The 25,029-nt window shown below is 37.3% G+C and overlaps 1 protein-coding gene across 1 annotated transcript in view; it reads left to right on the forward strand.

The window, feature by feature from the left end:
• Window positions 1-5,693: 5,693 nt before the first annotated feature.
• The window catches only part of DYNC2I1 (dynein 2 intermediate chain 1), a 33,970-nt gene continuing 14,634 nt past the window's right edge, over window positions 5,694-25,029 (forward strand). The window contains 11 exon segments of the mRNA XM_063324425.1: window positions 5,694-5,937; window positions 5,940-6,130; window positions 9,344-9,397; window positions 10,950-11,382; window positions 11,999-12,051; window positions 12,650-12,976; window positions 14,658-14,716; window positions 16,266-16,326; window positions 20,144-20,221; window positions 21,450-21,645; window positions 23,286-23,388. Coding sequence (XP_063180495.1) covers window positions 5,694-5,937; window positions 5,940-6,130; window positions 9,344-9,397; window positions 10,950-11,382; window positions 11,999-12,051; window positions 12,650-12,976; window positions 14,658-14,716; window positions 16,266-16,326; window positions 20,144-20,221; window positions 21,450-21,645; window positions 23,286-23,388 — 1,799 coding nt within the window.

Below are 25,029 nucleotides of genomic sequence, written 5' to 3' on the forward strand. Positions count from 1 at the left end.
GCCGCCCGCTTCCGGGTTCGGGGCGGCACGGCCCAAACGGCCGCGGCGGCGGGCCGGGTTGGGCCGTGCCCGGGAGGCGCCTCCTCCCCGGCCGTCGCGATGGGCGCCCGGCCCGCCGCTCTGCCCGGCCGGTCCGCCCGTCCCGGGCAGCCGGGCCTCCCGCGGCCCCCTCCCCTCTACGGGGCCCGAGCCGGCGTGACTCTCATCCTTCCCCTCCAGGCCTGCTCTAGGAAGCGCGGGCTCGCCCTGCGCAACGGGATCCAGGCCAGGAGGAGATCGTCGCCTCGGACCCACCCGTCCGCCTTCGCTTGGGAGCAGCCGGCCCAACCGCCCGCCTGTGACGGGCACCGGCCGTGGCTGCCGGGCCTTGCCGGAGCGAGGGGAGCGCGGTGCGGGGAGCAGGACCCGCTGGCAGGGGTGTTAGGGACTGCGGGCATGTCGGTGTGTGCTCCCTCATGGGCACAACACGCTGCCTCCCCCCTCTCTCAGCCACATACGCGGTTCGGTGGTTCCTGCCCCTTACACCCCTCCGTAACAAGCTTGGTGTATGTCTTTGTTCTTTATCGAGGGATGTTATTTAAGGACCGACTGAGGGGAGGAAGCTGAGGCCGGTCCCTCCGCTCCTTAGTGGCAGCAGGTGTGTCTCGAAGCTTTGCTCGCACATTCTCAGGTAACGCTGGCTTCTCCCCCATCTTGTCAATGCACAGCAGTGCTCAGGCTGGCACCCACCATCCTGGAGATTACACCAGCCCCGATCTCTGGAACTAAACTGATTTTTTTACAGGCTTGTGTCCTGTATCCCTTTATCACAGTCACACCTGGTTCCCATATCATTCCTCCCGCCATTCCTTTATCTTTTCAATAATTTTAATGTAAACACCTCTGTCATAAGGGGCAGCTGTTGCTTGTCCTTAGCTGTGTTGCCCATCAGTTTGCTGGGAAGCACTTGCTGATTAAACTCAGCATTTACCAGAAGGTTTTCTGCCTTTAAATAGACAACCTTTCACTTAGTGGGAATGAGGGTCCTTTCTCCTCTCTTCAGCTGTCAGTTTTCACAAAATTTTTAGGACTTCATGAGACTAGTATTTGCAGGCAGGGGCAAAGGGAGAATAAATTTAGCCAACAGGCTGAGAAGGTATGAAAACACATACAAACGGTCAAATAGAAAGCTGCATAAGGTTCATTCCTCAAACAGTGAAAGCGACCTCATCTCAATTATCCAAAGAAATGGAAATTCAGAAAGGCAGGGACGCAAAAGGAAAAGTTGTTTTCTCAGTGCTGCACAGCAGAATTGGAAAAATAATCCATATCTTGGCAACTGAATGTGCTGTTCTGTTGTATCATCTTTCCAAATTCCCTCTATGCCTGCAATTGGACACAATGGACCACTCTAAGCAAAACCACATTCTGGCCATAGACTCATGCTGCTCTTTTTTACTCCCTCTTTACCACTGACAGTGTATGTTCTCCACCTGTCTAATGAGGCTAGTCAGGATGAAAATTCAAAATGATCAAATGATACCAGAAGGAATAACAAAATCAAAGATTTACAGCTGTTTGGTAATCCAAGCTTTGAAATGACAATTACTTACTTTGGGACTTGACTTCTAGAGAACCCAAAACCTACAGGCTGTAACAGCGAGGGGACTGAAGGGCAGCACAAGACCCTATAAAGGCTCATTACCTAAAACCGGGGGTATTAAGTATGACTCTGTGATCCCTTTGGCTACCAATATCAAACTACAGTAAATGTGAGTGATTTTTTGCATTTATTGCATTCCTCTTCTAATTACTTAGTTTGCTTATATAGACTTTCATGTGAACTCCTTACTCACGAGTTTCAGTAACACCTAGTACAAATGGCCATATTGTGTGTTGGCTCCCTCCATTACAACCAATACTATTAATATTTTCTCATTTTTTCAATCCCTTTGTTCTCAGTCTTGGATTCCGTTGCTCCATTTTACTTCCCAATCTGGCTTCAGAGTATCTGAAGCAGAATACAACTGTATCACAAACCAAAATGAAAATTCAAAACGAGAAAAAAAGTTATTGAATTAACATGATGTTTGCCAACTAACATATGCTGCATCTTATTCTGCTCTCCTGCATGTCTCTGAGCATATTCTACAAATGAGCTGGATATAGAATTGTAGAGGAGTACCCTGTACAGCCAGTATTAATACACTGGAGAAGGACAGCAGAAAAAAAACAATCTTGTAGTAGCATTTAGGATGACAAACATAATTGTAGGCCTGAAAGCCTGGCATTGATTAGTTGATATGGAAGTTTGATTAACCAGAACTAAATGTGGGTGATACTGTGCCAATCAAACAGGGAAACAGAAGCCAAGATCTGGTAGCATTAATTTGATAGCATTTATCTGTAACATCAATAGAAAGTTCTGATAAAGAGGTAACCACTGACTTCTTAGAACTTCTGTAGATAACTGACTTGGCCCCACACAGTATTTTGATGGAGAACTGGGTGGTATGAAATTAGCATACCCATTATTATAATAGGGACAAAAGAGTCGTGGTAAAATCAAGATAGAAACTCTGCTGCTAGGGGATAAATTAGGGTCAGTTACTCTGTTACAAAGTTTTTCATAAAGTGTTCTGGATAAACACAAGTTATTTGTTTATTCTAATCTTTCTGGTGCTTATAAATTGTTTAATAATTTGCTTGAGAATCTTGTCATTGTTAATTCACGTATTTCTTGATCCTATTTTTTTAATACTTACAATAGCAGTCTTCAGTGTATCACGAACTCTTGAAGATACTCAGGGCACAGAGATCACTGACTTTTCCTTAAGTATCCTATAATGAATTGTATCAGTTACAGAGCTGATTATATTTATCTCATTTAGATAATATTTATTCTTTTTATATCCTGCTTTGTAGGTCTGTTGCCTTTTTAGAATTTTAATTAATACTTTTTGCTTGCAATATTGCTTTTAGCATTCTTAGCCATATGTGTTTGTTCCTCCTTTTTATTGGATTCCTTTTTTGCTTTTCCAAACTCAAGAGCTTCCACTGGAGTCAAAGCATCATCATCCTATGTTTATCTTGACTTTGCATCACATCAGTTTGCCATGATGCTTTTTTACAGTAAGTACCAGCACTATTCTTCAGAATAACTTCTCAAAAGTTCTTATTCATACAGCTGGGTCTTTGAGGATGGGAAAAATTGGAAAAAAACAGTTTATATGGTGAAAAAGAAGGTCTGTTTGCCCGACTTCTTTTAAGTGTTGCTTCTTGACCATTTTCAGTAACAGTTAACCTTCCTGAAGGACAATATTTGATATTATACCCTATTTTACCCAACAGCATTCTTGCAGTCTAATGCTTCTGTTTACAGGTTTTTAACTATTGAATACAAATTTTTATTGAATAGAAATCTGAGAATGTTTATTCAGGAGTTTTTCTCCTAAAAATTTTGCAATTATGAATGGAAACATAGTTTACATGCAGTTTCATCCTAGTAAATTCTCATGATGGATTACTCACTACTTCTGTGTTTGATTTTATCCAGCTGTCTCAACCTGCTTCAGATTATCTAGTATATAGCACAAATATTTTCTGCCTGCTGCAAATTATCTAATACATAGCACAAAGAAAAGTCAGAAGACCTACCATACCTGTTTAGTGTGCAGAGTTTCTGTTGTTTGGAACAAAACCATACATGTCTGATCCCTGGTATCACCCAGTCTGGCTTCAGTTTCACTGAATGCGTAAATTGTACTCTCATTATAAGATCCTCAGATATTTATTTTTCCTGAAGACAGAAATACTTTCAACTGCAATGTGTTTCTTAATAAGTTTTCACAATAATCACAATTTCCTAATTTCCTTTTTTTTTTTCTTCCCCTGATGGGATTCTTACAAGTTACAGTTCAAAACTAAAGGTGCTTCAGAGATCCACATTTTTGCTGTTTCAATTTATGAACCCAGAGGACTGACTAACACACAATTCTAACACCTGTTTTTATAAAAACAGTAAAACTACTGATATATTCATTTTTTTCAACTACATTGGTGAGAAACTGTAGTTTATTTTAATATATGGTGGAAACACTTAAACGTGCACAAATTTCAGTTCTGTTATTCCAAAGGGGTTATTCCAGCTTGTGTTCTTGTGTAGCAGTTAAACCTCAGTTTGATCCCTGGCTTTAAGGCTTGAAAAGATCTTTCCAAACCCTCTAGTGGTGCCTTCCCACATCTGTAATTTTTCTCATGCTATAAAGCTGCTTGACTAGTATACTCTAATAGGGGTAAGAAAAAGGTATTGGCAGCCAAAACAGAGGGGATTTTTTTGGTAACAAATACATACGCATATTCCAAGAGTAGATGGTAGGACCAGAACCTGAAAAAAAGCTTTTTCTTCTGTCCAGTCTTTGGTATCACTGTCACAGTTGCTAGTTTTAGTGATATGTATTTGCTATATTGTTGTTAAAAACAAAATTAAATTCGAGTACTTGGAGGTAGTTTTTGTCCTTCAGGCTCTATACATAGGACAGCATTTTGGTAGGGTATCCTTTATCAAGCAGATACCTAGTTCCATGTCTTTATAACAGTCACCACTTTGGCTACAGAGCTCTTTGAGTTAATCCAAGATGGCTTGTAAGTGCTTTTTTATTTGTTCAAGGAAGAAGATATAAAATGCTCATAGATTATTATTACTCTGCCAAAGACAGCTAAATAATTCATAATGATGTTTATAAATAGTTTAGTATCCATAGATGCTTATATTTAGTGGATGTAATTTAGCCCTTAAAGGTCATACTTACGGTTAATGGTGTTTTGTTGTGTTTGTTGTCTTTTTTTTAAAATAAAATATCAAGGTTTCCCCCCCCCCCAGTTGCTTGCTTAATTTCCCTTTGGTTTTCTGCTACATGATAAAGGAAAATATTTCATAGTCCGGACAGTGAGGCAATTTTTACAGCATTTTTAAATTATTCTGGAAGCATGAATAGGAGGCAACTATATCAAGGCCTTGTACGTATTTGTCAACTGACTATTTAAGGCCAAGTATAACGGGTTAAATTTTATGTCTTTGAAGTCAGTGTGACTGACTTGCTGTTGAACTACAAAAAGAATGTTTCTCACATACAAAAATCCCTCTTTGATTGTATTTTTTTTCTCAGTAGTCAAGTTTTCTACAACCCTTAGTAACGAGTATTAGCGGTAAGTTACATATTAACTTTTTTTTTTTACTCCTAAAAAGGAAAAAACGGGCAATAAAGTTAAAAGTGCCTAGAGGAATTTTCACCTGGTCTTTCAAATGGCACAGCATGTTAATAGGTTGTAAATATTTGCTGTGAAAATAGCACACGCCTTTCCTGCAGGCAGTCATTGCTTATGACAACATTCGTTTCACGTGTTGGGTAAGCAGCCGCTTGCTCTTTGTTGCAGAAATCAGCTCCGGTATTTGCTACTGTAGAAATATTATTTTGATTTCTACAGGAGTTCTTCATACCTGCATCTACCTAACATCTGGGTAAACGTCAGATTAAGTTAAGACTTACTCTAACATATTTTTTTTCCACGGCAGTCGTGTATGACTTTACTAAAAGTAGATCAGCTACGATTAGGAATGCTTTCACGGTATCCTTAACCTATAAAAGCCGGGTAGTGGAGAGCGACGGTGCTTTGGGGGCCGCCAAGTGAGCGCCCCGTCCCCTCCTCACGGGATGGAGCGGGGCGAGGCCGAGCCCTCCCCGGGCCGCCCCCGCCACCTGAGGGAATCCAGCTGGGCACCGGCTCCAGGAGGAAAACCTTCCCGCAGCCAGGCAGGCATCCCAGACCGCCGCTTCTCCCTAAGAAAGGGCTGGAGGTGCCCAGCCACCATCCTGCAGCACAGTGAGCTACGCCACGAGAGGCTCCTTCCACCGCCTTCCCGCTGGGCGGCCTCTCCCTTTCCCACAATCCCCTGCGGCACAGCATCCGCCCGTCCTGGCGGCGGGCCGCGGCGCGCATCCATGGCTCGGCCCATCGGCTGCCTCCCCCTGGCCGCCTGTTGCTAGGCAGGCCCGGACGCAGCGGCCGCTGTTTCCTGCCCGCTCGGAGGCGGCCGGTGGCGGCGGCGGGACGCGGCGCCCGCCTCACCCCCGCCATGGAGGGTGACAAGGTGAGAGGCCGCTGGGGAGCGGTCGGGGCTCTGGGCAGCCGTGCGAACCTGCCGGAGCCGCCCAGGCCCGGCTGCTGCGGGCGCCGCGCGAGGGGCCGCGCCGCCTCGCCCCTTCCCCCGCTCCAGGAAGACCCTGAGGGGGCGGCGGGGAACGGCCGCCGCCCCGCCCGGCCTGGCTTGTTCTTCTGCTCGGCCTGCCCCTGCTCCCGGCGCTTTGTGCCTTAGGTGCCTTGGTGCCTGCCAGAGCCATCCCCTCACCCCGCCGCGTCTCGCTGCCGCAGCTCGTGTCCCCTGGCGAGGAACGAGCCGGGGAATCTGAGGGGAAAAGGCAGAAAACAGCCCTGGTGTTTCTTCTGCTGGCGCTGAGAACCCCCGTGGCCCTCCTGGGACCATTCAAGTCTCCTTGCTTTGTCAGCACGCCAGTGTAGCTCTCACCCAAGTAGCGGTAGTAACCAAGTCCTTATTCCTCTAGCAGAAGGATGAGGCTGTATCAGCCATCGACCTTTCTGCAGAAGAGGATGGGTGGTTTATGAAAATATCCAAAGCTGTAAATGTTTCAGATTGTAGACAAAGTATATTTAATAATTGATACTCCTGTAACTTACAATTTTTGTGTTTTAGTTCTTTAGGAACTGACATAACTTTTGCATGATAGCGTTAAAGTACGAAAAGTGTCTAGAGTTCCAAAATAAAGGAAACAAAAACACGTGGACATGCTAGCATCAATTATTCGTGTTACATATTCACTTGAAAAAGCAGAAGTATCAAATAATTTTTATTACTGTTGTATGAATTGGGATTTTACAGCTAATTGATTTGTGGTGGTCATGTTGAACAGAAAATAGAGTAGGAGAGAGAGTGGCAGGGCAGTGTATGTGAAATAGTAGGACCACTCTAAAAACCTTAGTTCAGATATTTCGGTAACTGTGGTACATCAGTAACCTCTTTACTGAAAAGAGGCGAGTTAGTGAATTGTGATAGGAAGTTAAACTTGGATCAAAAAATTGTGTTGGTATAAGACTGCCAAAGACCCTGAGGCAGATTTACCAACAGCCACACTGTATGAGAAAGCCTCATTTTGCTGTTTCTTTGCTGTCAAATCAAGTCTATCACTTGTGCTGCTTACTTGTTTGAGGGCTCTTCAATAGGCAACTCATATTGGAAATAAGAAAGATAAATATTTACATGTAAAAAATAAAGTACTTTTCTCTGGCTTAAAGACTACAGACATTTTACTGTTTTTCTGATTCTTTTTCTTTAGAATCATAGTTAACTGAGTTCTTCGCTTAGTTAACTTAATAATGTTAAGTTCTGAAAAATTCCAATCTTTCTGCATTGTGAGTGAAGAAACCCCTCTTGATCTGTCTTGAAGAGTTTATCTAAAGTAGCAAGGTATCTTGTTCTGCTAACTTCATGAGCTCTGCTAACTTTGTTTAGTTTAAAGGACAGATTCTTACATGTTAAAAATTTTCATAGTGCTTTTTGAGTTCAGTAAATCTGTGCCATTTTTTGTCAGCTGATGAGCTCCCCATGCTCTCATGTGGAAGAATTAAGTTAAACCCCAGTGTGGTTTAAATAACTAATCTTAATCTGGATTTAAGTTAGTATATAAGGACTTCTAAATTAGCAGACAGGTGAGAAACTTCAATAAATCCTTTTCAAGTTTGTTTTAAACATTTCTTTTTGTGTGCACAATGATTCTTCTAGTTACAGAGGGGCAGTGGCCTCAAAGGTATTAAGTTTCTTTAAGCTTTATAAAAGATCTCTCTTTTTCTATTTGTTTGTTAGTCTCCTGCAAAAGCAGAAAATTAAGTGGAAAATCGCCATATATTCTTGTGATGGTAGGGACATGAAAACTGCAGACCCCAGAAAAGTGGCAGACATGCCTTTTTGGGCTCCAGAGAATCATCTCTAAATGTTTGCTGCACGCTTTTTGCCTCAGCTTTGAAATAAATCTCAAACTACCTTATCTGATATTGTCTATTGGTTATGTTGTTTTTAGGCTATTAACATCATTAGCATTCTTTCTTTGTTTGCTGATATGTACCTAAATACTGTCTAAAGCCAAAACATACTAATATTGATTTGGGATTTTAAATAGGTTACTGTTTGAGACTGTAATACGGCCCACTGTTCTCCCCCCATCCATATCTTTCCTTCCAGCTTGCCCTCACGCAAGTTCAGTTGGGTTTCATAGGTTTTGTTAAAAACTTCACTCAAGAAAATGATCCATTTTGGTTTTACTTTCTCATCTGACTTTCTGCAGGAGTAAATATTTGTTATTTTTTCTTTGCCTTTTTTAAGGATCAGAAGAAAATAAAACTTAAAGGATACTTTCATTTGGTTACAAAGGCTTCTTTCTTCGTACTTCTCATTGACTTTAGATGAAGTTTACCAGTCCACTACAATCTTCTATCAAATCTGAGTTTGAAAACAAAAGAATCTTTTCATGTAGAATAATTAAAAAATTAAAATATACTACTAAAATGCTGCTTCAGTATAATGAATTAGCAAAAATTGGGTTCTGTATGTTTATTTTCTTCCACCAGTGCATCTCATCATTCAGATATTTATCAGCAGTTATTTTGTTAAACTTCAGTAACTTTTACCAAGTCTAAATTTGAGAATAAATGTAGCCTGGCCATGTCATTTTGAATATAGTCCTCATCCTTCCATGAACTAGTTAAAAATATTCAATAGATTAGTGATCTCAAACAATATGATTTTTTTAGTTTAGCCAAGTAGTTAAGGGCAGTAACTCTGCAAATGAGGACAGAAGAAACACAACCTATTTAACTAGGGAGAAGTCTAGTGAAACAGTGTCCATATGTACTCTGATTATTTGCATGATCCTTTACTTTTTTCTTCAGTGCTACATACAAATATTTCATATGGCAGTCACCTTACACAGGTAGTCTGAACCATTTTAAAATATTAAGTGACAGTTGATTGAAAAATAGAGCCAACATTTTTTGAGATGCGTGCAATTACTAAACCAGAAGCTTCCTTGGTTCACTTGAAATGAGCTTCAGGCTTCCAGGCCCAGTCACATCAGGTAAACTGTAAGTATACGCGTTAAGGCTAAATCAAATCAATGTTTACATGACAAAACTCAGTAGTACTTGCCACACATGCCGTGATCCTTTCCTTTGAAAACTATTCTTTAAGTGAGCCGTTTGATTGCTCAGTCTTTTGCTGTCTTTTCTGTTCTAGAGAAGAACCAGAGAAGATACTTGGAAATCAGAAGAACTTAGGAAACATCTTAGGGTAATTTTATTTTATTTCTATTATTTTTGATGTTAAGTTACTTTACAGCAAGGGAATTTATTAGCAGTCTAAACATAGAGGCTTGGCTGCTTGTTCTACTAGCCAGTCTGCCTTGTAGACCTATAATAGCTCTTCAAGGCTTTTTGGTAGCATTACTGAATACAAACAGTATGGATCTTTAATGTGTAGCTGTTAAATTTCTTGCTACAACTGACTGTTCTGGAATCTGTCTAGTCCCAAGTGTGTCCGGAGGCTGGCCCACTCAACTGTTTCTAGCTACACAAGTCATATATAATTACTATACAGATTTCTTCATGAGGTAAAATGGAAAAAATACCATTGTTGTGGTAATGACACAGCACACAATGGGGTCTGCTTTGCTGCCCACCCAAATCCAAGTTACGGCTCTGCTTTATGTATACTTAGTAAGTTTCCTATGTGTATATTATGATTGCATTTGTTATCACCATCTATCATGTTTGTCATGCACTTTTAAACTGGTTAACTACATTATTCACTGGTCAAATAGGCATTCAGGCTCCAGTCAGTAACACCACTGATATTCATACTAGTTTTGCGGTATATTTTTTTAAAAGCTGTTTTCCAATATGTGTCTTCTTTTCTATGTTTTGTGCAGATCTTCATTAGTCCTTTGATAAACTAAAGCATCCTACTGTTCACCTGTTACCTAGCTTTCTATTACCTAGCTCCCAATTACATCAGAGCTATGGTATAAGTGCTTTGTATTTTTTAGACATTCAGTAACATTTCCACTACTTCCATGTGGGCTAAAGCTAACAAATTTGAGTTGAAATGCTTTAATTCCAACAGAAGTGGTGTGGTTGGACTTTCTTTTCTGTGAAACAGATGGATAAAGTTTAATTCACTTTACTCATTGACTATAATAAAAGCAAGTTCTGTTTGTTCTGCATTGAGTAAATAGCTGAAAGGGTGGATATAGTGAAATCAGTGGGAGTTGTGCCACTTGTTTCAGGAAGGTTAAAATATAGTCTCTTATGACTTTAGAAAAATGTATGAGTAGTTGCATCCTCAAGGGATCTAGGCCAAAAACTTTCTTTCAGTCTTTACATGCTGTTTTCCGTTCAAGTAAAAGCTAAGCTTCTATTCCAATGGCAGCTGCAGGATGCCCAGTTATCTATTATTATTTTTTATATCTGTCACATTTTACAAGGTGGCACAGTTTCTGTCTCCATGAGCTAACAGCTTTAAGATGCTTAGTTAATTTTGCAACCTAGCTCTAAACAGAATGCACAGTTCCACTGTAAATTTTCTTTTTTTACCAAATTTTTTTCAAATACATTGAAAATGCAGCTTATTGTTATTTTATTTGTTGGTTCTTTTTACAATAAGTACAGACATAATGTTAGCAATTTTACAAAGTAAGCTGAGAAATATATCTGCATTTTAATACAGTTTGGGCAATTAAATTCATAGTTAGCAATCCAATTTTATTTTTCTACATTAATATACTATATCTAAATAGATTGCTGAATTATAATAATAAAATTTTAATGTTTTTTTATCATTTCAGGCATCACAGCCAGATAGTCAAAATGAAGACGAAAAGCACAGAGAAAAGAAACTGCAGAAAGAAAAGTCTCTTCATGACACAGACTTTCATAAACATGAACGGAAAGACAGAGGGAAGAGCAAGGAAAGAACGAGAGAGAGAGAGAGATTTAAATCTGGTGAAAGAGACAGGGATAAAATGAGAGAGAGAGAAAGGGAAAAAGAGCACCAGAGAGAAGGACACCGAGAGAGATACAAAGATAAGCTTCGAGAGTCAAGTTTGGAGAAGGAAAGATACCGTGTACCAAAAGATAAAGACAGGGAGAGCAGTAGAGAACGAGACAAAAAGCATAAAAGGCATGAGATAAAGCAACTAGATAGACAAAATAATCTGAAGTCATCTGAAGGAAGAGATAAAGAACATCACAGAAGAAGAGAAAGCAGGCATCGTTTGGGTAAGTTGTTTTGGGTTGCTGTTGTACTTTGAAATATTTAGATGGAAATACTCTGAAACCATACCCTATATGTGCAGAGAGGATAAAGACAGGCAGGTGTGAGTACGTATTGAAACATGTATCTTTGCAGAATCTTGTCGTAATCTAGTTTTATTTTGGTGCTTTCAAAAATTTTGTTGCTCATTTCCATTCCACTGAAGAGAGGGTGAATGTCACTGTTTGTTTCTTTTTGGTCACTTGACTTGAAGAGAATAAGTACCTTCCTGCCTAGACATTCTGTATTGAGTGATCCATTTAAATCCCCGAGTTGCAGGGTGTTTGCTGAAGTTAGCATGTGTCATTACTCTTGCCATCATACAAGACAATCAAGAAGAGCGATTCATAGAATCATAGAATCTTCATGGTTGGAAAGGACCTTTGAGATCATAGAGTCCAACACACAAAAAGGAGTAACCAGCTTTGGAGAGAGAATTTAACCAGAACGTTTTATCTAGAAAGCTTTTATATTTTAGAAAACCCACATCACTGAAATACTATTTTCTATGTGCTAGAGTTAATTATGTACAGAGTTTGAATATAATAATTTTTTTCATTAATTTATACATATATTTTCTAGAGGAGGAGAAAACAAGAAGTGAAGAGCGAGAAAGAAGACATACAGAAAAGAAGGTAAAGGAAGGGAAAGGAATGAAGTGTTTCATAATGGAATAAGATAAAATTATAGAATAATGAAGAAACTGGATCAGACTCCAGTTCCCAAAAAATCCAAGAGATGCATAGATAGTAAGGTCCTCACAAGTGTACAAAACACATGAGAACAAAATATATCCAAGCCTTTCTATTTTAAGGACATACTTCATTCTTCTTTTAAAGTAAAAGTAAAATAGCGTAGCAAACGTTGATTTATTTTTGTACAACTACATCTGCTTTATGACAAGGATTTTGGTAAATACACATCCCATTTTATGTTAGACCACCTAGTAAACAAAGAATTAAATTTTTGTGTGAAGAATCCATAATCCATAGAATTTTCTGTAGCAATGTACGCCATGTCCCAGAAGAAATATCAGAATCTCAAGTGATATGATAACTTGAAACCTGCCATCATAAGGAATTTAAAAAAAAATGGCTGGAAGATACACATGACAGAAGGAGATTAGGTACTTACAAATCCATCATTCTAATGGTGAAAATTGGATAGATTTGTGAAGATAAAATGGTCTTGGAGAGCCTTCCAGCTCTTTAATGTTATTTTTCCTCTTTCCAGGATATCGATCCTAAAAAGAGCATTGACAAATATTTAGCCTACAAAGTTGAAGAAGGTGAACGTGTACACAAGTTACAGAAAGATCAAGAGTTGGATAAAGAGGGAGAAAGAAGACACAGAGAAAAAAAAGAATATTCTGTTGGGCCAGGAAAAGAGAGGCTCTCAAAAGAGAGAAGTCATAAACGTTATGAAAAGGAAGAGGAAGAAAAACATAAATCAAAGAGATGTAAAGAGGGATCTTCCCATGGAGACAGAGAAGAGCAACGAGCAGAAGCTACTGAGAGACGAAAAAGTAGAGAAAATGAAAGGAAGAAGCGTGATCTAAGGGTTAGTTTTGTTAACACTTTAAAACATTACCTTATAGCTTGCTTTAATTGTTGATATATCATCATTGATAAGGTAAATAATAAAAATAATAGGATCGTAAGTCAACATTTTCTGAAATTTGAGGCTGAAGTGGTAGATTAAAATACTACATCTGCATTTAAGTATCCTAACCCAGAGCTGATTTCTTCCATGAAATTTAAAGTAGAAACTTGTCTATATGTTAGAAATGCCTTTTATTCATAAAATTCTTTATTGCTATGACTTTTGAAATTTTTGCTAACACTTTGAAGTAGATGTAAGTTTAGGCTAGAGGTCCATTAAAATGTATTGGTTGCCTTTATAGAAAAAAAAAAAAAATGATTTTAATAACAGCTATTTTCCATGTTGCCTGTAAAGGGAGCATGGTTATCTAACTCACAAGAAGGCACATGAGTATAGATCGCTTATATTTATTTTTTTTGCCTCTACTTCTGAAGCCATCTTTTGTGTTTGTAATACAGAGCATGATGTTATATCCTAGACACTTAATCAAAACTTTGGCATTTTTTACTGGTTTTTATAATACTCATTCTACAAGAAGCAGTGAAGAAATATATAGTAACTCTTAAAATCAGTTAAGTTTTATGGAACATGGAACCATTCAGATGGTCTAGGATAGTTTCTTCTGCTGCATAAAGAGTGAAGATGTACAAGCTTCTCAAAGAAAAGTTCAGAAATATATTTGCTAGTGAAAATACTAGCCATCTTCAGTGTAGGGGTCCACCACAAGTGATTCCTGTAACTGACTTTCTGCAATTCAGAAGTCTTTCAGGAGCTTGCTCAAGGTTTGACTTCCTTGGAAATTTACTTAAGTAGCTGATACAGAATATACACACTGATGCTGATGCTTCTGTCTCAGAGTTACGGGGTTTTTTTTCTGATGTTCATGGATAGAGAAAAGCACCTTTATCTTAAACAACCTATTGAATGCATTTCCAAACTTAGGCAACCTTCATAATACAGAATTTACAAGTCAAGTCCCTGTACTGGGGATTAAAAGTGCCAGAGACTGTTCTCTGTCTCCGGGTCCAAGTGGTGTGAATTGTTACAGTTCTTACTGTTAAAATCTCATCCTTCAAAACCTGCTGGCCACAGCCTACTGAGGTCAGCCCCTAGTCCCTAACAGTTTTTCAGGCATGCCAGAGAGTTGTTTAGGAAAGTGCTCTGGGCTCACACTTTAAGGAGTATACACTGGGCCCAGAGTAACATAGTAATGTGAAGCTTTCCTATGAAAAAACCAGAATTTACTCTGGTAAAGCATTATAAGGTTTGGTTAAGCAAAGGAGTAGACTCAAGATCCCTTATTCTTTCCTTTCTGAAATGCATTGCAGAAGGGGATGTAGCCAAATTTCACTCCTGAGTATTTAATATTATCAGGAGAAGCTCATATTGTGTGTATAGCATATCTTTTATGGGTGTTTATTTTCTTTGCTTACCATATCTGTAAGGAGGAGATTATTCTGATGTTACTTCATACACAGAACTTCCTACAAACAATTACTCATTAAAAAATAGTATGTATAATTGAAATAATTCATTAGAAACCTTTCTTATTGTTTAATATTACTACTACTAATACAGGTTCATATGCATATTTTATCCCAGCATTTCTGAGACATGAATGTTGTGACTTCTTTTACAGAACAGTGAACACAAAAAAGAAGAGAGGATTCAAGAAGAAATGAGCCATCAACGTGCAAGGTAAACTCAGAGATTTAAAGTTCATGTATACGGTGTGTTATCTACTAAGATTCAGTCACCACCAAAACAATAAGCATGAATTCTTGATGTCAAACATCTAGGGTGAATATAATTTTTTTTCATAGGTCCTTTGTAGGATACTATAGCAATTAAAAAAAAAAGTCTGTTTTGCCTCTAAGAGGATTCATATAAAAATGTATGTATTTGTATTCCATTTATTATGCAAGACATATTCTGCAGTCTTTGCAAACTACATGTATATTAATCTGAGCACGTAATTTGAGAAACAGAAATGCTGTACTGTACCACCTGGAAATTCACTATGCAGGCACGTGGACACATGTGAGGTTCATGATGAACTATATAGGACTCCCTTATATGGTATATTTTACTTTGAATATCTCTACTTAGTTCCTACTCTGGATGGTATCTAAAGCATTAGATATATATAGCGAGTTTACCATTGTATGTGAAATGGAAAGATCCAGGTCATCCTCAGTAGGATCAGTAAAATTTCAGGATGATATTTCTAAGTTTTATTACTAGCAAATATAAAATCTTACAGAAGTTCTCTCTATGTATTTTAGTTCTCTTTTCATTCTTTAATGCTTCAGCCATGTGAAATTCCTATACAACTTTCTGAAGTATGGCTGTCCAAATATATTGTCAGCCACAATTCTCATTCGTAAACCCTAGTTTAGCTGCCTAGCTAAATAGAAGACTGGCATGTTGCCTTCTGGGGACACTGACAGACTCAGTGAAGTCACTACCATTATTGGTCAAGTGTTACTACTGTTTCTTAAGCACGGGACAGATCACTGTCCCAAACCCCTAGTTCAGGCTTAAGCACTGTCAACATTGAATCATTCTGATTTGTTATGAGAGGATCAAACCAAATTTTTATTTATATTGTTGCTTTTTCTTATGTTTGTCAGTCCCAGCAGCAGTATATATGAACACCCTCTTACTTAAGAAGTCAGAACATTCTTTTCTTGAAGTCTGATAGTCTACTTATAAAATAATCAAATAGGTTGTAAAGGAGTAGAGCTGGTTGGTGATTTTCTCCTGCTCTCTGACCCTGATTGTATTGTCCTCATAAATAAAATCCCTGAATGAAAGACCCGGTTTGAATGTCAATCCACAATTCAGATAGCTTTAGAGCACACTTCACCAATCTGATGTTGATCTCCAGTTAGCTGCAGACATTAATCCAACTAATGGATGTGTGGGTTTAATACACTTTTTCCTCCTTACTTTTTCTTTCATTTTGATCAATTATAGGCATTAAATTTGGACAAGGTTTTTGCAGGTTTTAGTTGATTAATCACTTGTCTGTCTCATTGTTATTTTGTATCATAAATAGAGATCTATCAAAGTATTTGTATAAATATTTCAATTTGTTGCAAATTTTCAACTATTTTTTCCTTTTCAGGAAAAAAGACCTATTTTTTCTAAAACAACAACACGAAAAACAAACAGAAAAGAAAACCAAAACAGAAATAGTGCTTTCTTCTGAGTTAATCAATAGAAATTATGTTATTTTTTTCAGAAAGATTGTAAGTGATAAAGAAAGACTCATTGAAAAAGAGGAAAGAGACACAAGACAAGAGGTAAAACTATTTTGGTTTTGGAACTTAGAATGTTGCGTTTTTCTTGGGATTAATAACAATTACAATACATATTTTAATATAATGCCATTCTAAGATAAGATAAGATTTATGTATATTGGTCTTCAGGTATCTCCCAACCTCTCTTTCTGGATACAGCATTAGAAAACTGATTTGTTCTGTATAAATTTTCTAAGCATTGAAGGTAGCCATCTATTGACCTGTATTTCAGTATGTTCTATGCTTAAAAAAATAACTCTCAGTAAGTGGGAAGAGCTTAGATATGTAATACAAATCATCTACAAATCGTATACACATACCTAAAGGATATTATTTCTTTCTATAAACAGCTGACATAGGCAAATAATATGTACTGTAAAACAAGTACAATGCAGTTAGCAATGAAATTCATATATGTTTCTTAAAACAGTTGCCATAAGAAAGAGGAAAGTGTTTTTATATGTTTAAGTGGACAGGTGCAGACAGAACCAAGTTTTCAGCAAGTCTGAACCGCAAGCCGTAAAGACCTGGGTTTGTTTGGACCGGTCTGTGCAGATACAGCCTAACTTTACCATAAAAAGTTCTAAAATATTTTGTCATATTTTCAATTGTTTGTAACGATCCCCCAAAATCTAAATTCTGTCTTAGAATGTTGTAGGATTATGGTCCTAATCTAGGAAAAAGTAGTAGTACCTAATGAAGACATCGTTTTCCATATTCTCATGTTATGGGCAGCCATATATCGTTCATATATATATATTTCAGCCACATATCGTTCAAAACCATACTAACTTGTATTAAAACCTGGCTGTTTTCATGCCAGAAACACTTCTCTTTCAAAGATGTTCTAAGACCTCTATTACTCTTTTCTTCTGATTTCCAATACATTTCCATTATTCTTGCTTTAGCACAAGCATTTAGCTCAAGTACTTTTTTAGGGTGCCTAGGTGGCCAAGAAGGCCAACAGCATCCTGGCCTGTATCAGGAACAGTGTGGTGAGTAGGGCTAGGGCAGTGGTCGTTCTCCTGTACTCGGCACTGGTGAGGTCCCACCTTGAGTACTGTGTCCAGTTTTGGGGCCCTCACTACAGGAGAGACATTGAGGTGCTGGAGGGCGTCCAGAGAAGGTCAACGAAGCTGGTGAGGGATCTGGAGAATAAGTCTTATGAGGAGCAGCTGAGGGAGCTGGGGTTGTTCAGCCTGGAGAAAAGGAGGCTGAGGGGAGACCTTCTCGCTCTCTGCAACTACTTGAGAGGAGACTGTAGCGAGGTCGGGGTTGGTCTCTTCTCCCAAGTGATAGGTGATAGGACAAGAGGAAACGTCCCCAAGTTGTGGTAGGGCGGGTTTAGACTGGATATTTGGAAAAATCTTTACACTGAAAGGGTTGTTAAGCATTGGAACAGGCTGCCCAGGGAGGTGGTTGAGGCACCATCCCAGGAGGTATTTAAAAGACGGGTAGATGTAGTGCTTAGAAATCCGGTTTAGTGATGGTTTTTGTCAGAGTTAGGTTGATGGTTGGACTAGGTGATCGGAAAGGTCCCTTCCAACCCAGGCAATTCTATAATTCTATGATTCGTCCACTAATGAGCTTATAGAAAGTGTGTTTATCTCTTCTCTGACTTAATTTTGCTGACCTATGCAAGCCAAATTCATCGTTCCTCTCATCATTCTAGCAGCTGTCTCTTTCTTTCAATATGCATTAATTTTTCTTGAATACGAGTGACCAGAGTTGAACACAGCACTGAATGTGAATTTTCATCAGTGCCTTGTGTAATACTGTACATGACATAAATACTTATCTGTTCCTGAAAGAAGCAGCTTTCTGACATATTCTTACTTTTAATCTGCACAGCTCTTACTGCTGTGGCCAACAGTCATCCTGGATCAACTAATGTGTTCAAACGGTTCTCTTCCTCTAATGTTTCCAGCAGCTGAGGTTCTAGGTGGCATCCATTCTAATCTTTAAGGTCCAGATTCAGCTCACCTTTAGGGGCATGAATTGTCCATGGTGAGGACGTGAATTTCCTTAAATTTCCTTTGTAGTTTGTGGAGAGAAATAGGCACTTCACTCCTTTTATATTTGGTCTGCTTTTCCATAATCTTCTCTGTCTTCATTAGCAATAGGAGGCGATCTAGGAGGGTGAGATCTCTACTTAAGACCTGACTCAACAGGGATAATCAAATCAAATTCCATGGGTTTGAACTTTATGCTATTGAATTTCTTCATATATTTGTTATTCCAAATACCACAGTCATCCAGGTATTCCAGCATGATTCCCTAATCCTGCTTTGTATTGACAATGTATTCTTCATGTACTGTTTAAAGTAGGGACCTAGCTGTGATAGGATGATTCTGATTTCCTATGGGAATGTAGGAGGTTCCTATGAGGACGGTAAGATTTGACAGCTACTGACAGGTGGAGGTTTTTAGTGTGTAAAAGCTAAATGTGTAACAGATGCAATATTATAAACATCTATGTGTTATTAATCTATAGGCATATTCAGAGATTATTATAGTAAGGTACTAAAGACTATAACAATCTTTATGGGTGTATTATTACATGTGTCTTTGACTAAGTGGAATAAGGACTTAAAAAAACCACTTGTATGCATTAGTTACTGCTGGGTACCTGCAACCTTGCAGGCAGAACAAATTGGGGAAATTTTGGCTGATTTTGTCCAGTTCTGCCCAAATGGACAACCTGACTAATACAACATGTTCTGGATCCAAAGATGGATCTGAGAAATGACAAAAGGCCACAACCAGAAAAACTGAAGTACTGTAGTCCTAGTTCTAGGAGTCTGATGACTCTGAAAAGTAAGGTATCCAGAGAAGCTGTTTACTGTGGTATAATGTCCTTAATACTTTTCCAAGTACTACATTCTGTGAAAACTAGGTGGCTCTATCTCTTCAAGAGTTGTGAAAGGATCAAAAGTGTGCCTAATTTGGAGTTTGACAGCCAGCTGCTATCCTTTGGTTGTAAATATGGAAGTAGGTAATAGGTGTGCTGTTATGCTAGATAATTTTCATAAAACCTCGCTTTTATTTCCATTTTGAAATCTGTTAAAATCCCTTACATGTGGATAATTTAGTCTGTGACTTTGAAGAGGCTATTGAAGGCAAAGGCTAACTAACGATTGGGTAGATCTGTGTGTGTTCTTTTAAGTTTTATGTTTGTTTGGGGTACGCGTTGGCGTAATTAAATGGCATTATTTTAATCAAGTTCAATAAGCTAGAGAAAGGCAATTTTTTCAAATTATTTCAGGGATGCCATCAATATTATTCCATGTAAATACACTAGAGGATTCAAAGTTAACAAAATTATTTATGCATAAAAATATCTTATTTTCCTGTTGTATCCATGTATCTGCTTTCCTGGTTCCAACATCTGCACTATTTTATTAACAGATTGAGTCCTCCAGTATAACTTAGGTATAGGGATAATTTTCTGTAATTCTCAAAAAAGTAGAACAGTCTTATGTTGTTACACCATCATAAGAGCTACTGTACACTATTGAAATTGTAGGCAACATAGCAGTTTTTATGTATTTCCTAGTAAAAATACTGCTGAGAAAACAGTTGGTTTTCCCAAAATAGGGTTGAGTTTTGTTTTGTCTTCCTGTATTACTATTTTAAGTCAATAATTATCACTTGTTAATACACTTATTCATATTTCTAAACAGAATTTGTTGTACATTTCCTTGAAAATGTAGAAATACCTGAGAAGAACATTCATCTATATTTATGTTAAGATTTGGCAGATAAAGATTTAAATTTTTTGTAAGATTATTTAACAATTTAATTTATTTTTCTTGTTTAGGAAATGACAGATACACATATCTATAATTCAGACACGGGATTTGATAACTTTTCAGCAAATTATGAAGATGATTTTGAAGTAAGTGTAAGCATACAATTGTCCTTTTGAAGTAATTCTCATGTAGCAAAACAGTGATTAACTTTATTTGCAGAAATAAAAATTACAGAATATTACATGGCTTTTACTTATTCTTTTCTGGTGACAGTGACCTTAACTTGGCTAACAGTAGATAATAGTAATTAAAATGTTATGTAGAAACTCTCTGCTATGTATTTACTTAGTTTTCATCAGGGGTTGGGAACAAACCTTTACTTTTCAGTTGAAGTCTTCACAAGATGCTCTTTCTGTCTTCCTGAATTTCATTTATTGACATTGAAATTATTTTGAAATTATTTTCTGTGAAAAATGCTGAATTTTTTAAATAATGGGAGCAAATAATCAATTTCAGGAGGAAAAAAAAGCCTCATAGTTTTTCATTGCAAAAATATCATGAAAAAAGTATTGACACACATCAGTCCACTAATTTGTTTAATTGAACACTTTTACTTTTAGCTCTCTTGTGCCAGAGCTGTTTGCTCTCAGCAAGAGAGTGTTGAATGTACTTTCATTGGTGGCTGAACCAGCTTCGTCTTTGTTCAGCGTAACTAGAATTCATCTCCACTTACATTAGAAGCTGTTGAGCTGTTTACTGTAGTAGCCCTTTGCAATTCAGTGGAGAGAAATGAGCACATTTAAGACTTGTTCATATGATTTGTGTTAGGTGATTATTTCTATATCTAATGATATAGATCATTATAAGATGAATTGTCTTAATTAAGATAATTATTAACGTATGAGCCTTGTGCATGGACTTGCAAACAGATAGTGTGGTAGTTAGGTAAATTTGAGCCTGCCATTGAAGGGCAGCTTGAATTAAAGCTATCAAATAAACAACTTTATACATCTATGAAGTATTTATGCTACTGAATCTGTCATTTTCTTTCTTTAAAGAGAACATAATTCACTAAACATATAGTTCCTACTTTAGGATATTTAGAAAAACCAAAAAGGAATCTATTTTGAGCACTGAAGAAAAACACTGTGGAATTATCTTCTCTTGATTAAAATTACCACACAATCAAGACGTGCCACTTTCTTTCTATCAAAGAGTTATTTTAAAATGTTTTTCAGTCAGAGGATTTATAGCCATCTGTATGAGAATTTTATTTTTATTTTGACAGTATTTTATAGTTTCTTAAAAAAGATCTTGAAAAATACATCTGTAATCCATGTTTATTTGTTATTGAAAGTCCTTTTACTTTTAAAGGATTATGAAGATGATTTTGATGATGATGAAGACAAAAGTGGTGAAGAAAAAGATGCAGAAGAAAACCTAAGGGAGATTCCGTTTTCCAGAACATCAGAAATTGAAGAAATTCAAAGAGCAATTAGTGCAGAAAATGATAGAATTTGTACTTTGTTGCCAAAGAAAATTGAAAATGTAAAAAAGGAGTCAATCATTGGTATGTGACTAGATACCAGTCTTTTTTTATTAAATGTATGAGTAGCACGTACAACTTCAGAGTAAACAGGCCACTTTTTCTAGAAGTCTGCCTTGAGGCAGAAATCTGGTCCTCTGTGGATGAGTCACTTAGGTTTGTGGTTAAGTACTGTAACTTTCGCATTGCTGAAGAATGATTCAGAGGCATTACTAATCATTTAAAATGTGAAGTATAAAAATTTACAGACTGACATTTAATATGTCTTATTTTGGGTAAGAGAAGGATATGAGAGTCTGGATTTTGAAAACTGGAGGAGTGTTAGAACAGCATGGGGCTTCCGGTGACATTAATTTGCCTTTTTCTTTTAGGCAAAGTTGAAGGCACTGGTCTGGGTGGGAAGGCAAGAGAAATACAGATACTAGTTAAATATATAGTTCTACATCACTTTTAAAATGCAGAGTTTTTTTTCTGAAATGTGACTATAGAATTACTATCTTGTATTCAGTTGATCTGATAGCTGTGAGTGCCAGATCTACTTATTTAACTGACTACAGCTGTGGTTCCCCTTTGCACTTTCCACTCATGTGAATGTCAGTATAGAATCATTGTGCAAAAGAATCTTAAACAGCTTTTTACTCTAGTTCATACAAAGTTAGTAGAGTCATGGAAGAATAGCATGGAGTTTTTGTAAGTCTTTATGGTATCAATAGATTTTCAGTTAAGTAGTCATTGCAAGTCAGAACCAGTATACTGTAATACGAATTTATTCTTGTAGAAGATTTATGCAATTATTGTTTTGTTTCTAATAAACAATATCAAATCAGTAAAATAATTCCATTTATGTTATAGATCTAATGAACAGGATGGAATTCTAATATAGAATTGGATTTTTAAATTCTGAATCGTAGCACTTACTGCTTTATTGTAAATTACACAACACTCTTTTTTGATAAAATATTTATCTCATTTGGTTAAAATGATTGTTGATCATTCTGGTGATGATTTTTAGAAGTATTATCTAAAAAGGCAGTCTTCCTCTGAGGAAGTGAAATGCCATTCGTCCTGACTGGAAGTTGGATATTAAGGTCAGTTAGCTACCACCGAGCCAGGAAAGGGAGTAAAATCAACATGACATCAGATGTTGTAGCTGTTCCATTAACCGTGGCTTTTAAAGCAACAAGTTTCAGTGTTTTGCGTATTCATCCAAGGGCATCAGTTAAGCTTGTGTTGATGAGTTTCTCCACAAGCTGTAGGCATTTAATTCTCATTTAGAGGTGTAGCATGCACATGGTGTAGTCTGTGTGAATTTGATATGATTTTAAATTCGTGATAGAGCATTTTACTGTACACAGGGGAACAAAGGACCTGCTAATGGCAGGAGAAAGAGAGAGACACGTTCTTCTGAAATAAAAATTACAATGGCCAGTCATTTTGAATTGATTGATAAAGGACCATAATAAGGGAAAAATGCTGGCCCATTACTGAAGTTGAGCAACTTCTTGTACTAATAACTGTGCTAGAGCACTTTGTGTAAAGTGCAAACTATTAACTTTTAGTAGCTGTGTCATAATACATCTGTTGCTTTTTAGACTTACTGCTTTACATTTTAATGCACTGTAAAGTGTGAATTATAACAATAATAATGTTTTGTAATATCACAGAAAGGCAATACCCTTCTGTCAGAAACTCTTTTTGTGGAATATTCATGGATTTTCAAATGGCAAACCAACGACAAAGTAGCCGAAGTATGGCTAGTAAGCAGAAGTAAGTGTATTTTAAATAATCCACACAAAACGGCACCACACTATGTATGTGAGATGTAACTTTTTTATTATATGTGAAATATGTGAAGTTTATAATCTTGAGACTTTTAGAGTCAAATATTATTTTGTAAGCTAACAGTATTTAGTTCTTAAGTAAATATAATTTACAGGCTTTGCTATGTGCTATTTTATAACAGAAAGTTAGCTATATATCAGTTTATGTGTATCACTTTATGACAGAATGATTTGCCAGGATTGTAATTTCTTTGTATTATTCTTCAGTCACTTAATTGGATATTGGCTTATAATTTCAAAGAGCAAGCCTTTTAGCTGCTCTCAGGGCTCTGCAGAACTGTAATTTCTTGAAATAATCAAGACTCTATATGGTACATACTGTTGCCAAAATAGCATGTTCCCTTTTAGGGATAACACCGGTTGGTGTAAAAACATGTTATTACTGATCTAAAATTGGTCTAGATTTGAGACATCTGAAACAGCTCTGTATTAAAGAAAAAAAATGATGCCTGTTTCTTGTGGAACTTGCCAGGAGCTCCAGATTTATCTGAAACACTGTATGTAACTCCAATTTTGGGTTACATCAATTGGACGCATAAAGCAAGAATATTAAATTTTATTGATAATACTGGATTCCTCTGCATCTTGGCTGCATGTCAGTGGCTAACCTTCACGTAAGGGAGATTTTATTGTCCAGGCTGTCTAAGTCACCTTGCCTAAATTTATATGCCCAAATTTTACATGAGTTCATTGTCTAGGCTTCTTCTCTAGACAGTGGAGACAGATTAGGAAATTCAGAAAGGCATCGCTTTGAAGGTTTGCCTTCTGAAATGATTGTCAGCCTCTACTAATTACGTGCTATGGCTGATTATGACTATGTATATAACTTTGTGTACATGCCAACAATGTATATAGCCTGTGAAGATAACTAGCGTTTTCATGGAAAGAGAAAGGGTTTGTGGAATTTAATGCTGTGACAGTACATTGCTACCAGTGAATAGACTGGAAGCATCCCATAAATGACCTGTGGCACTTTGGAGTTGTAAGTATTAATAAAAGAGGCTTATTAGTTTATTTTAAGGATTTGTCTACGCATATCATGAAGATTTGTAACTAGGAAGCAACTTTCATACGTTTGAATTAGATCTCGGCAATCTGTGCCCACAATATTTGTGAAGAACTGGTGTACTAGGAAGTAGAAGTAAAAATAAAATGTGGGTAAGAAAATGCAATAGATATCATCAAGTAGCAAAAAGGAGATGTGAAAATTGTCCTTATGCATAAAGAAAAATCCAGCCTAAAATATCAGAGGACAAATTTCAGTTCATGTTGCTCTAGTCTTTTCCCTTTTCAAAGACTACCTTACTGAGAAGAAACTGCAACTAGAATATGCATCTGTGAGACTGTTTAGATATGGAATTGCTACAGACCCATAATTGTATCTGGGTTGTATTTATATTAAGTATGTTAAAAAAACCTGAAAGTGCAAGAGAGAGAAAGGGAGACAACAGAAACTTTCTCATTGTCAAGTAATCTGTACTATAGTAAGAGCATGGAATTAAGTTGTAAATATACATCTGTAACAAGCAGTTAACTCTCAAAATATTTTAACAGTTTTATGACATTA

Source organism: Chroicocephalus ridibundus, chromosome 2 (assembly GCF_963924245.1).
Source record: "Chroicocephalus ridibundus chromosome 2, bChrRid1.1, whole genome shotgun sequence".
Taxonomy (NCBI): Eukaryota; Metazoa; Chordata; class Aves; order Charadriiformes; family Laridae; genus Chroicocephalus; species Chroicocephalus ridibundus.